Here is a 13,984-nt window from a genome sequence, read left to right as displayed (position 1 = left end):
CATGTTTTTACCGTCTTTCAAGAGATCAGCATGGTAGTGCCTAGTTCATCTGCAGATCCTTTGTGTAAAAGACATCGTACTACTAAAGTATGGGAATACTTTAAGTAAAAGCCAAATAATGCTGTGTTATGTACACTGTATAAATTTGAAATGGCGTATCATAGCAGCACAACAGCAATGCGGGAGCATATAAGAAGGAAGCATTCCAGAGTTTTCCATGATGATGCCGTCAAGACAGCGGCATTAAATTCTAATTATTTTTGTTAGTTATGATTGGTAAATCGCTCCATTATAATGTCATTTATTTTCCAGAGCACAGAACATAAAACCATGTAGTAGTAAATGTGTGATGTGACAGAAATAGTATATAACAACTTTTTGTTGTATCATCTGAAGTTAATTGAATTAATTAGTTTTTTTTCATTAACTAATCTTTGCACTAATGTTGAACAGATTATATGTTTGTGTGTTATTGAAATCTGATTCTAAGTAAACTTCAGTGTTACTTGATCTTCCGTTTTTGAAGCTAAGTTATACTGCTAAGCAGATCTGATCTGTTATATTTGATTCAAACGGCACTACTTTTGTTATCAAACGTTTATTTGTGAACTGAAATTCTTTTGATGTGGAAAGAGTTTTAGTTTGTATTCCTTTTTGCACTTTATTACACAATACAGTGTTGATATTCTAATGAGAAACATTTTTCATGTTTGCTTTTTGGTATTTGTTAGATTTTTTTAACGGAGTAATCCAAAATTATTATTTTGATTGACAAGTTTATGTTCTGCCATTTTATTATATTAAAAGGACTCATAGAACCACAGGATGGCTTACAAAATGTGCCATTTACTTCATCCATCTACAATAATATACATTTCATCCCATAATATGCAGTGTAGCAGTAGAGGCGTGTGTCCACCTCTTGAACCCTCAGGTACCACTCCAAACACCAGGTAAAAGTACAAGACTTCTTTATTTTCTTATAGTACAGTGCACCAAGCACCCTCCACTCCCCACTACTCATATAATAAACAAACCAATCACTAATCACAATTCTCTCTCTCCTCCGCTCCCAGACACTTAGCCACCCTACCTCCCAGCTCAGCTCAGTGTACTGGGCTTTCCCAGAGTCCTTTATACACCCCGACCCAGAGGTGTTCCTGTCCAACAGTCCACAATTCCTTATTCCTTCCGGGTCAGGGTAATCAGTCCTTATCTTCACCCCAGAAGCACGTCGTTTCTTCTTGTCCCGGGATTATGACGCAGTTCCGGGTTATAGGGCATGTATGAGACCCCGGGCCTCCCGACAGCGACTCCTAGTGGCCCCCAATGTATCCAGCAGGGCTGTGCATAAAAACTACATAGTCCATGAGGCCCTGCTGGAATTCGGGGCCCGTCCATGCTGTCGGGAGAGCTCCTCCTGGCGGCCTGGGGGTGAGGGCCGGAATATGAAGCCGGCCATCCTTCACAGCAGTTAATCCCATTAGCCTTACATTTAAAGTAACAGATGTCTCTAGCTATTCCCATATTTGACTAGTAACCATAACTCAATCAGGAACTGTTCAAACGATTCACTGGGTGGCTACACTTTTTCATTAAATTTGTAGCACGAATATTCAGTTTGCTTTTGGCATTACATAAGCCTCAAAACAGTCATAATATGTTTGTAATTTCTTACTTTTGTCTATGGATAATGCCCATTTGTTGTAGATTTCCTGTCCTTTGTCACCAATCCACAGCAGCAAGTAACTATACTTTTCCTTTTCCCCTTTGTCTTGAAGTGGGCCCATGAACATTAGCTCCACGTGCTGTTTGAACTTTCACCATGAGTAAGGCAAATTGACTGAATCCCAGTCCATTTGAGGCGAAGGAGCTCCGGCAACATCCTTAACTGTTTATTTTAAGTATTTAGTTTTTTACTCTGATACTGTGTTATATGTTCTACTGCTTTATTCTATTAAAAGGATTCGGAATAACAGGATGGCTACGTGCAATTTACTTCCTTCATCCATATCCCATAATATATATAACATTCCCTAATATGCAGTTAATCCCATCATCCTTATATTTAAAGTAACAGAAGTCTTTATATATGCTACATATTTATTAGATTAGTTGACTAAATGAAAAAATAATCGCTAGACTAATTGATTAAAAAATAGTCATTATTTACAGCACTAGACTCTTTATTATGTAGATCTGAACATGTCAATGTTCATGTCTGGATAAAAGTGCAAGTCACCAAACCTTGCACTTTAGTAGCATTCCCCTGTCAAGAACATTGTAAACAGTGCTTAGGGGGGTAATGTCTCCATTGTACTTCCACTTGATTGAAATAATTTTGCCTTTTTGTCATGAACCAGCTTGTACTACGATGAAGTTTCACATGACCGAATTCACCAGGCATATCGTGGCAGTATGGTCATACAGTGCCATGTGTGTCAGTTTCAAAATCTGTGTCAAAGTATAATGACCAGTTCACGTTGTCATCACTATTGCTTGATTCAACAAAAATGGTCCAGCTTGTTCTAAAACTGGCTTTAAAGCCTTTTGTTTGCATGCCATTGTGTTTTTGGTTGAAAACTCTGCCCCACATATGAATTTTAATGAGTTACACTAGAGTGGTTAAACACATAGAAGTATTCCTAATTTTTTCAGCATAATATGATTTGATTCACTAGATGGCAGCAGAATTTTGTCCCAAGCATTACTCTGGTTTAACTCTCTACCTTGGATCATAATAGTATATCCTGAGAAGCATTCAGGTTTAAGCATTTCTACATAGAATTCTGAACCTGAAAGAGGGGCTCAAGGTTAACCCTAAGGAGGTAAAAGGCACTGTAAGATTTATAATAGAAGCCTTTTTTGACAAGTCTCTGAATTTTCGGGTCCTCCCTTGTATATCTTCTATTACAAGCCTGGTTGTTATGAAGGTTCTCTGCTGCTGTAGTGAAATACTAACTCCCTTCTTTTACATCTATGACCTCTTGCAACAAGAAACAAGACCAAGAATCAAAACAAGGATGAGAAAAAAGTTTACACTTTAATGTTAAAGATTAACTTGCGGTTCCTATATATGCCCCAAAAGAAGCAAATGAGTATGACAACATAATACCAATTCAACCTTAATAGGCAGCAACTTGTCTTGTTAGAGGTCTATAAACATTAAATGGGCTTAGAATCCTGGCGACCAACTATGACTGCAAGTTTTTTAGCTTTACATTCAGTGACTTACTAGGGGGCTCCGCCCCCTGCTCGCTTCGCTCGCCAACCCCTGGCGTTGGGGCATGACAAAGAGTGAGATGTATGAATTAGATATAGAATAGTGTGCAGGTTTGGATGATGCCTATAGAAATAAAAAATAGAGTGTTTGGCATAGAGTAATGTTTTATTGGAATATTTCTTTGTATACAACATTAGTAGTAAAGATGGTGTCTTGTCCTTGAATGAGTCTTCCTTGGCATGGATCATTTATAACTTTAACTTTAACGCCAGATGAACGTCGAACACGTGAGAAAGCAACATAAAGTTGTCCATGTCCAAAAACGGGTTCAGAGAGGTAGATGCCAACCTTGTCCATGGTTTGTCCTTGTGATTTGTTGATGGTCATGGCAAATGCAGGTTTAATGGGGAACTGTCGGCGTTTCAATGTAAAAGGTAATTCTAGGTCAGAACTCGTAAGGTCAATTCTAGGAATGAGAACAGTATTGTTAGCATGTGATCCTGTAAGAACTGTTGCTTGAATAACATTGTGTGTCATGGTGTTGACGACTAACCGTGTGCCATTGCATAAACCCTGTTTAGTGTTAAGGTTTCTTAATAGCATGATTATTGTTCCGTTTTTAAGGGTAAGGTTGTGTTGTGGTAATCCGGCCGGGTTAATAGTGTTCAAATATTCTAAGGGAAGATTCAGATGTTCATTGTCGTCATCAGAGTCAACTTTGTCAGAGCTTAGAAAGAGCCGTGTCTCTCCAGGAAGTAATGAAATGATCTGTGCATATTTGCGTTGTTGATTTGTTTCAGGGTGCACTGTTCCAATGCGATGCAATATTTGTCCACATATGCGAAAGCAGTATGGGCCATTGCCTTTTGGTGGCCTGATATATACTCCGGTAGATGCAAAAGCAAATGAACTATTGTAGGATCTAATGCAGTTCATAAAGTTTTTACTTTCAGGCACATCGTTAGTTAGAAGCTTCTGTAGATATTCAGGATATGAATGTAAAGGAGGCAGTCTAATCTGCCCCTTTTGACAACAACGTGTAAATTCATTATTTGTATTGCCAGTTGTTTCTTCTGGGAAGTTAAGTGAATGACAATGATTGCAAATGACATTCATTAATCCCAATGAATTTTCCTCAATAGTGGACTCATTATTGAAGGCGTTGTCAGCCAACTGGCGTAAGTGTTTAGCAGGTGTCTGGCGTTGATGTCCGCGACGGGCATGTTTTGCTTGTGGCGTTTGAGTGCCGCGTTGTTGCATGTCCATTATTTGTGACGCGCTATTTTTGATTTTTATTTGATTCGCCTTCGCTTTGTGAAAATTACGTTTCAGTCTTGTTTGTATCGAGCCTTGTCCGTTTTTGTATGTCGGTCAGTTGAGCTTTCTGCTTTTGGAGTCTTGCTTGCTTGTTTTCTGGCAGTTCATATGCGCGTTGTACACGTCTGCGTTCATTTATTCTGTCTCTTCGCTCCCTTTTTTGTATGTCTGAGACGCGAGCTCTTTCGGTTTGAAATCGTGCTTGTTTCGATGCAGCACTTTGAGACGCGCGCTGTATGCGTCTACGTTCATTGTATCTGTCCATTTGGGCACGTCTCTGTAACGGGGTTACTTGAGCTTTACGTTTTTTGATCCGAGACATTTTTTCTCCCGGAGTTTCCGAAGCGCGTTGTATGCGCCGCCGTGTATTTTTTGTTTCATTCGTGTTCGTGTGTTTGGTCCCGTTATCCGATCCGAATCGTTTTGTACCCGTGACCGTGTATTCATGACTTGTTTGTTCCTCAGCATGCGAAATATGGATAAGTAATAAGGAGGATCGCACTCACTGTTAATATGTAGCCTTTTCTGCAGTTGAACGGTTAATAGTGCTTTATTGTAAGGAGATCCACCTATGCTGACACCTGTGCTGCCTAGTGTGAAGGTGTTGAGATGACGTATGTTTAATATGGACGTTTCCTTTAGAAATGTGGCTTTGGGTGTCACTTCTTATTGATGTGTGAGGGGGGGTGGGTGAGGATTGTTGTTGCGCGAGCATCTTCTTTCTTTTTGTGTTCCAGGGGCTTGTTGAATCCCCCTCTTTGTGTGTGTCCCGTCCGTTGCTTGTAGGGTGTGTGGGGTGGTTTTGTGTTCTTTTTTTTTGTGTTCCAGGGGCTTGTTGAATCCCCCTCTTGGTGTGTGTCCCGTCCGGTGCCTGTAGGGGGGGGGGGGGGGTGCCTTGCTGTTGTGCGCGAGCGACTTCTTTTTTTTTGTGTGCTAGTTTCGTGTGCAATGGGTTTCGTGCGGCGCCTGCGTTTGACTACTTTTTTCTGTGCCTTTTCCTTTTTTCTGTGCTCGCGGCGACTCATTTCTTTGACTCCTTTTTTCTGTGTTCACTCCTTTTTTCTGTGGTCTTGTCCGCCTCTCGCGGCCCCTCATTTCTTGGGGCGCCTGCGCAGTACGTCTTTTTGCGGCTACGGCCCATGGCCGGATGTCCCTGCGTCCATCCGGTTTAGCATTCTCGGTTAGTAATATGGATTTTACCTCTAATTGATTTTGCTTAATCAATGTCTTATTGTTAATTAACAGCTGGTTAAGAAAACAAAAAAGCATTTAAAAACAGTACATGCAGCTGTCTTAAACTTAAGGAAACCATTAAAGGTTGGAAATATTAACAAGCAAGTTAACTAAACTGAAAGGGTAAAATGCTGCTTAAGCTGCAATTGCTTCAGCATCAATTATCAGCCTTAAATTAAACTGGACCAGAGCAAAACCTGCAGAACCCCTGATGTAGTATATGGCGTGTACATATTTTAATAGAAGCATAGCTGTATACAGCTTATTATATAATTACAGCAAAGTGGGATGTTTTCAAGTGGTAAATGCATGCACATGTGTAGTACTGAAGGATGCAATACAGCTGATCAGAAAATTATGCATATGTGGAATGTTTTTAAGGTAGTGAATGCAGGTACCAGTGTAGTGGTGAAGGATGCTTGCATAATATTTTCTATTTCTATAGAAAAAGTTCTATTTGCTCTTGCTTGTTAAGTCATTCTGTGAATACAGTTATGTGATGCTTAGTTGATTGGTGCTGGAGAGACATGTATTTATGTTTTCACTGTCCTTCACAAAGTTACCAGCAGCACTGATAAAAGCTTGTTAAACCCTGTCATTCAGGACATTCTATCACCATGCATTTTCGTTTTACGTTAATATAATTTCCATGGTTCAGTGGTTAGTAGAGTGAAGTCTTTAATCGTTGTAACTGTTGTGTTACTGGTGGTGATATTGTTTTTTTTTTGTTTGCAGCATGTTTCACAGTAGCTTCTCATAGAATGAAGTGGTCTGTTTTACAAATGAAAGTGTTTGTTTATATAGCCAGCATGCAAAAGTAGAAGAGGGATAAGTGGTTAAAAAAAAGATGGAATCAAAGTGTCAAAGTCAAGTTGTAGTACAATAGTGACAGTATTATGTGTTAAATTATTTCTAATATTACACAGAAGTTCAGAATTGTAAGGGAATTTTGTTGCCCTTTGCCTCTGATTTATTTCTGATACTGCCTAAGAAATGACTTTCTGAAACATTTGTCATTTGAGTTGAAACAGTTTAATTGGTTTATTTCCTTCAAAATATTATTATTTGTTTTGTTACAGAGCAGACTTTGATTTAGCAAAAAACTTGATTGAAATTCATGTACACCAGGGAAGCAAATACCACTTTTTCAATGGAGCTTTACATCCATTTGATCAGATTACCAGCATTCTTAATCTTCATTTTGACAAAAGGAAAACGGTCAGAGACCTAAGAGAAGTTATATATCAGGTAAGGACCTTTATTGTATGTGCAACTAGTCTATAATTTGTAACATTTAGGCTATTAGACTGTTAGTACTGTTATATGAAGTTCATTACTTTTTAAGTCATTTTCGAAAAAGAAAAAATAGAGTGAATGAGAACTAATAAAAATTGAATTTAGTGAATGTTGGGTCTTTTTTACTATTTAATTGTTAAAGTTTAATTCTGTTCTAATATTCTGTGTTACTCTCTTCATAAGCAAGAATTGTTTTAAGGTGACATATCAAGCATGGTAACTATTCAAGTATATGGGTCTGTCATACTTGGAAGTCTTGTAGTAGGGAACAGAAATACTGGCAAACAGGTCAAATTAAATGAAATGCAGTAATTTATATTTTTTTATGCAAATGTACATAAAAAACCTGAACTACACTATGCCAGTGCTATTCGGGTTAAATGTTTTAAAACTCTAATTTTGGGTGCACTGTTTTGGAATTTAATATATATTTTCTTATTAGAATCTAATTTTGATTTTTATTTTTTTTAGCAACTGGGATCCAAGGATGATGGTTCAGAACTTACATTTGCAAAGAGATTACCTGCTGGGCTACATCTCTATGACCACTTAACTGGTATTATCTAAAAACAGTACTAGTCCTTGCACTTTTGTTTGAGCAAAAGAAGTCATAAAAATATCATTTGTCATTGAAATATTGCACAGTGCCATTTTTGATCATCAAAAGTATAATGTGAACAAAAAATAATTGATTTAGTTAAATTCATAAATAAGGTGACATGATCTAGCAAACAGTGAAACTGCAAACTTTCTAAATTTGGAATTTAACCTAGCCTTCAAAAAATAAAATAAGAGAGAGAAAGTAAATGAAAAGTGTATTTTTTTTCTTTTGACAAATTTTAGAACTTAGTGTCTTAGAGTTTGTAAATGGCTAAATAATTAAACATGTCAGACTAAACAATAGGACTGTGGGGATGCGATGATCAGCACTGCTGCCTCATAGCTCCAGATCGCTGGGTTCACATGCTGGCTCTGTCACAATTTGCTCTATGAAGGCAACAAATTACTATTTTAATAATTATTTTTTTCTGAGGAATATTAGAATGATTAATTGATTATTTAACTTTGCTGAAAATTATGGTTGGTAATTTACACCAGGAGTTCAGTCTATAGCTTATTGTGAAAGGGCATGTTTTCTGAGGATAACTATAATTAACACTTTATTAAGGACACAGAACATGCTATTAAAAATGTCAATTTGTAGTCGTTAAAACTGAGAGAAACCTTGCATGTAACATTCACAATTAAAAGGCAAACTAAACTAGCATTTACATCAAGCAGAAAGAGTGGTATATTAATGACATAATTGGGCATGGATCCCTACATTTTTGACCGGCATTGTTACTATGAGAATTGTAAATAATTCAGCCATGGTTTAACAGCGCTCTGAAATGATGGTGTTTAAAATGGTGCAGTGAACTCAATGGGGAAGGTCTAACTGAACTAGATTTCACTGGATTATAATGGTGCAATCATTTTTAAAGTGTCCCTGAGGGAAACATCTGCAAACTATACTGGACCAATTATTGTGGCCAGAAAGGTGATCTGAGCTGTGCAGCAGCAGTCAAACACTGCACCACCGTGCAGTCACCCTGAAGGCTCTCCAAACTGTCTGTGCTGATGCTTTGCACTTTTGTCTTCTATCAAAAAGACAGAAATGTCTTGTAAATAGTCATAAATAAGTCTCTCCTGTGTTTGGTTGGGGGCGTGAGGCTCCTTCAAGGTTTGTTTTTTATCTCCATATGGCTAATTATGCATTCATAGGGCACATGCCTCCTTCTGTTACACTGATGTGGAACTCGAAAATTGACCTACAAATTTCACAACAAACAGAGATAACTCATTATTTATGTTGTATATGTTTCATAAAGATAAAATTTTGAGAATTATTTACTTATCTGTTCTATAACTAACTAAGTCCCACAGAGTCTGCAATGCAAATGATCAGCATTATATACGTGGAGGTTCCATCCAATGTTGGCTGTTACAGCTCTGGAGGATGTCGCAATGGCCTCACAAAGCATTATAAGGGGGGTGCTAAGGAAAAAGTTCTTCTAAACCGGCCAAATTATTAGTAAATAATTTGACAAACAAGGGTGAATGCGAACGCAGCAAATTCAATGCAAATAACACTTTGGAAAAATTCGCTGATCAACACTAATAAGTTGTAATGTAACTATGTTCCAGCATCAAAGCGCTAAAGCAGTTATCTCATAAAATATTGAACAATGGCCAAAATAGTATTTGAGATTTTTTTGTTATATTTACAAATTGTGTGATTTATCTATTAGCAAGTTGTATAATCAATTCAGAGCATTTGTTTGTAATAATGCATACTTGTTTTTCATTTGTGATGTTTCTTAGCTGTTCTTTTTTTATGTGATGCTCCATGTAATAAAGGCAACACACACATTACATATGCAAGGCAGTTTACATATGTTTTCATCCATTTTTTTTTTTTTTTTTTTTTTTTTTTTTTTTGTTCTTTATTTCGCCTTATACAATTTCTTGTATTAGGAATTTGTTAGTTTTCGCATACCCCTTGGGGTCAGAGCGCAGGGTCAGCCATTGTACAGCGCCCCTGGAGCAATTACAGGTTAAGGGTCTTGCTCAAGGGCCCAGCAGAGTAGGATCTCTTTTGGCAGTGACAGGGATTCGAACCGGCAACCTTCTGGATACCAGCGCAGATCCTTAGCCTCAGAGCCACCACTCCGCCCCAAATGGAAATCCATGGAAACAAATAAGATTTTTTTAGAATTATTTTTTCCTTCTTAATAAATTTTCTTTGGAAATATGTATTACCTTTTATTGAAAATTTCTTTTTGTCTGTCAAGGCTGTGCATAATCAGTGTTTTTCTAGTTTTAAGGTATTTTTTTAATGTTAATTTTTGAGTTTTATTTTTCACCATTTTCTAATTTTTTCTTCTTTGTTTTTATTTAGTTCTAGTTTTTCAGCAATTAACTTATAATTTTTATCACATTTATATTGTATTATAAATTTTTACATAAACTAAATTATTATAGAAATTTTGTATTACTCGCCAAATATGTTCACACAGACACAGTTTGGCAAATGTAAAAACACAGTTTTCTTTATAGTTGTCATTCTGCATATCATTCATGTTATACCTGTCAACTTTAATACATATACAGTAATTTTACTGTCTGTGACAGAATTATATTTTCTCCTGATAGTGTGAGAGTTTAAGGCTTCCAATACAGTAGGAAAATGCAAGAATCAAATAATAAGTGTGCTCCAATGGCATTTGTTACCTAAACCTGCAACAGATTTAAGCAAGTTATTTAGTTTCAAAACTGATTCCTGACTGTTGAGATAATCCTTGTTGAGCAGTAAAATTACTATACATGTATACTCATATTTATTTTTGATATTTCGTGATGCAGAACATATATTATCTACTTTGAAAATTTTTTCTTTTTTTTTTCTTTTTGAAAATACTGTAAAGTCACTACTTAAACTGTGTTAATAACTAATAATAGAAATCGAGATGAATGTTTTTCCATGTGCATACTGAATTTCTACAAGCATACCATTTAATACTGAACATCTATTATAGGAATGTCTCAAATCATTCACCTAATAAGTAGCATGCAAAACCTGGGAAGCTCCCTGTGACCCTAAACTGGGAGGATGTAATTGGACAACACATGTAGGAATAAACATACTTTGGCAATTGAGAGTGCTTAATGACACACTTCTAATATCCAGCTGTAAAGCAATTTACACTCTGTCCACATTCACATGGGGAACACATGCAAACTCTGCACAGACACTGACCGGGCAAGCAATCAAAACTGAACTCATGACACAATGTAATAGAAATAATAATAGTAATACATGTTATTTTTATATAGCCACTTTTAAATGCTGAAAGCACTTCACAGATAGTGAAAGAAATACTATAGAAATAAAAGTAGATGACATTAATGACACAAAATACAAACTAATATCAAACATTAGTAAGTATGTGAAAGTCAAAGTTTTGAATTAAATTGAGGAACAAGCAGGAAAAAAGAAGCAAGCCAGAAAGAAATACCAACATTTTCATGTGCTCACTAGGGAAATAAATGTTGATGCTACAGTTGTCCACGACGATAAGGATAAGGAACAATGAAATGAACAAGTGTGAATTCTTTTATCAATTTTTCAACCATATGCTTGATGGACGTCAACCGTTCAATAGCTGTTCGTTTGCTAGACCTCCATGCCACTTTAAAGTAATCACTCAGATGAAATTTTGTAATACTGTGTCATCCTAAATATCCATCCATCCATCCATCCATCCATCCATCCATCCATGTGCAAATGATGAAGCATTTAACATAGAGAAGTTAATCATGATAGTGTTACATGAATCAGCTCTGCAACATCTCATGGAGCACATTGAAATATCAGTACTAATAACCTGATTTAAAACTAAATGTATACATTTAACGTTGGCTCAGTTGATAACATTGATTGCATGCTACGCATCTGCTTAATATGTCAATGCAAAAGTACTGTTAATAAGCAAGCAGTATCTGAGGGAAATAAGGTTAAATAGTTGTAATTTCCTACCTTCTTTGAGATGTAAAGATAACATTTTTTCCAGTCTAAATACTGACTGTATTTGAAGCATGGGGTGGCTGATCGAAGTTGACAAATTTTAATTGGCTGTAATTTGAGTATTTAGCTGTATCTTCCAAAGTAATGTGTGGCACATTTACATTTAAGCACCTTTTCATTAAAGTTTAAAGTTACCTGACATTTGACTGATGGTCAGTTATGGCAAAAGAAGTCCACAGAGTAAGGCTTTGGTATTCACTCTTGGTTCTAGAAGCGAAAGCTGACTGATGGAGGGAAAAAAAACAATGAAATCCACCTATTCAGATGCCAGCAGAAAGGAATATTTGCACATGAGCATGAATCAATGTTTGTTCCTAACCAAATTTACGATTGATGGATTTTAAATAGTAAACATTATACATAATGTGCAAAAACTAGTGTGGTGAAAGTTAAAAATATAAAAACTAGTTTAATTTTCATTTTTATTTTCTTGTTTTTGTTTAGTTCGTTTTAGACATGTTTTTATTTTCTTATTAATTAATAAAATAATTATATTTTTGTTAATAACATGCTTTGTTTTAGTTTTTGTTAACAGGAATAGCAATCGGCATAACATCATATTGTGGCCCAGCTGGCGATTTCTGATTTAGCCTGTGTGACTAAGTGATAAGATGTGTGTGTTCAAGTGCTCAGCATTGATCTAGTGTGATCCGTTTAGGACTGTTTCTCATTTTGCTTTTGGTGTTTGCTAAACTTACTGCACAATGAGTTCTTTGTACTTTGTGTGCATTTCTTGAGGTTTACAATTTTTCACTATACTTAAAGCTTCTCCAGGCAACTTAAAGAAAGCAGTTACCAAAGATGGATGGTAATAAGATACACGTGCATATAATTAGTGTGTACAGGGTTTACTTTGCAAATAATGTAAGCACAGCACTGTATGTTTCTAGAAAACCTGTTTGAACAATTCACTGTTTATTAAAACCTAATTACATCATTAATTAAATTGGAGAGTGCTGCCGACAGAAATTTAAAACATTGTTGGTTTCTCTGAAAGTGAGAGAACTGACCTTAACATCAAAGCGTTTCATGTAATTATTAGTTCACATAAATATTTTCAATTTTTTACTTTTTTTATGATCCTGTGCTGTAGCCACAACTGAGTATAAATGAGGTTTTTTCTGTGTGGAAGTTTTCAACAGTGGTGAAAAACATTGTAAAAAGCAGACAGGAAAAGGCATAAAAAATTCGCTCCCTCATTTATGAATACATTTTTGATACTGTTGATCAACCTTTTCACCTCTAGTTTACAGGTTCTCCTTATGTCATCTTGGTTTTTTCGCTAGATTATCTATACATGTTAATCAATTGCATTGTCATCACTAAATTTATCTGGTGTGAATTATTGTGAAAATGTTTCAGATTGTGCCTTGCACTGGATTGTCAAGTGCTGGTTATAGAGCATACTTCTTGAATAGGATCCAGTATATTTTAGACCATGTATTAAATTTTTATATTACTGCTAGAAAGTTGAAAATTGAATATTTTTGCTGATTTGAATATGCAATATTGTGTTTGATTTTTTTTTCTTTTTGTTTTCTTTATTCCAGATGATAATGAATCCATTAATAATGTAGGAATTAAGCAAGGATCTGATCTGTTTTTGTGGAATGGAAAAGAGGTAATTAAAGTTGATATAAGTATTTTTGTAAAGTTGCTTCTGTATTGCTGTCATTTTTCTAAAAATAAAAAATCAAGTTTATCAAAATTATATTTGAAATTCCCAATATGTTTTTAATAGCATTGTTAATTTACTAACACCAGTATGTTACAATCCATTGTAAGTTAATTAGATACACATATAAGTTAACATTTTACACAAATACATTGAATATATTGGTATATAATCCAGAAAGATTAGGTTTCATCCAGTAGAGCAAATGAATTGATTAAAAACTACTGCACTAGAGTGGTCATAGAGCAGTAAGGATTGAGAAATTCTGAATACTACATACTGTTCTGATGGTGTTCTCTAAGTAGGCTACGATTTTGAATCCGTTGTCATAAATCTGAGGGCATAACCAAAATACATGGTTAGGTTGGGTGGACACTTGAAGACATCTCTTTTAAACCAAGAAACCTTTAGGAAAAGTGTTAGTAGACAAAGTACAGAAGCTTAGGATATGATTTATTCAACTAATGATGAATAATCATGTTAGACTTGTTTAAAAAGGGCCCACAGCAAGTAACCTTAGTATTAAATTATACTTTGATATCTGTACTGTATTAAAGTAAATTTATGAGTCAGTTGACGAAGGAGGAGCAATGTTTTTTTTTTCTCTTAAATC

At 35.7% G+C, this 13,984-nt stretch overlaps 1 protein-coding gene across 1 annotated transcript in view; it reads left to right on the top strand.

Moving 5' to 3' along the window:
• Positions 1-13,984, top strand: part of usp40 (ubiquitin specific peptidase 40) — a 176,345-nt gene that overhangs the window by 58,909 nt on the left and 103,452 nt on the right. Inside the window, exons 12-14 of the mRNA XM_028807508.2 lie at positions 6,853-7,021; positions 7,541-7,625; positions 13,247-13,317. Coding sequence (XP_028663341.1) covers positions 6,853-7,021; positions 7,541-7,625; positions 13,247-13,317 — 325 coding nt within the window. The remainder of the gene's footprint in view (positions 1-6,852; positions 7,022-7,540; positions 7,626-13,246; positions 13,318-13,984) is intronic.

This window comes from Erpetoichthys calabaricus, chromosome 8 (assembly GCF_900747795.2).
Source record: "Erpetoichthys calabaricus chromosome 8, fErpCal1.3, whole genome shotgun sequence".
Taxonomy (NCBI): Eukaryota; Metazoa; Chordata; class Cladistia; order Polypteriformes; family Polypteridae; genus Erpetoichthys; species Erpetoichthys calabaricus.
Note: the sequence above shows the minus strand (reverse complement) of the source record. Positions and strands in the feature narration are given on the sequence as shown.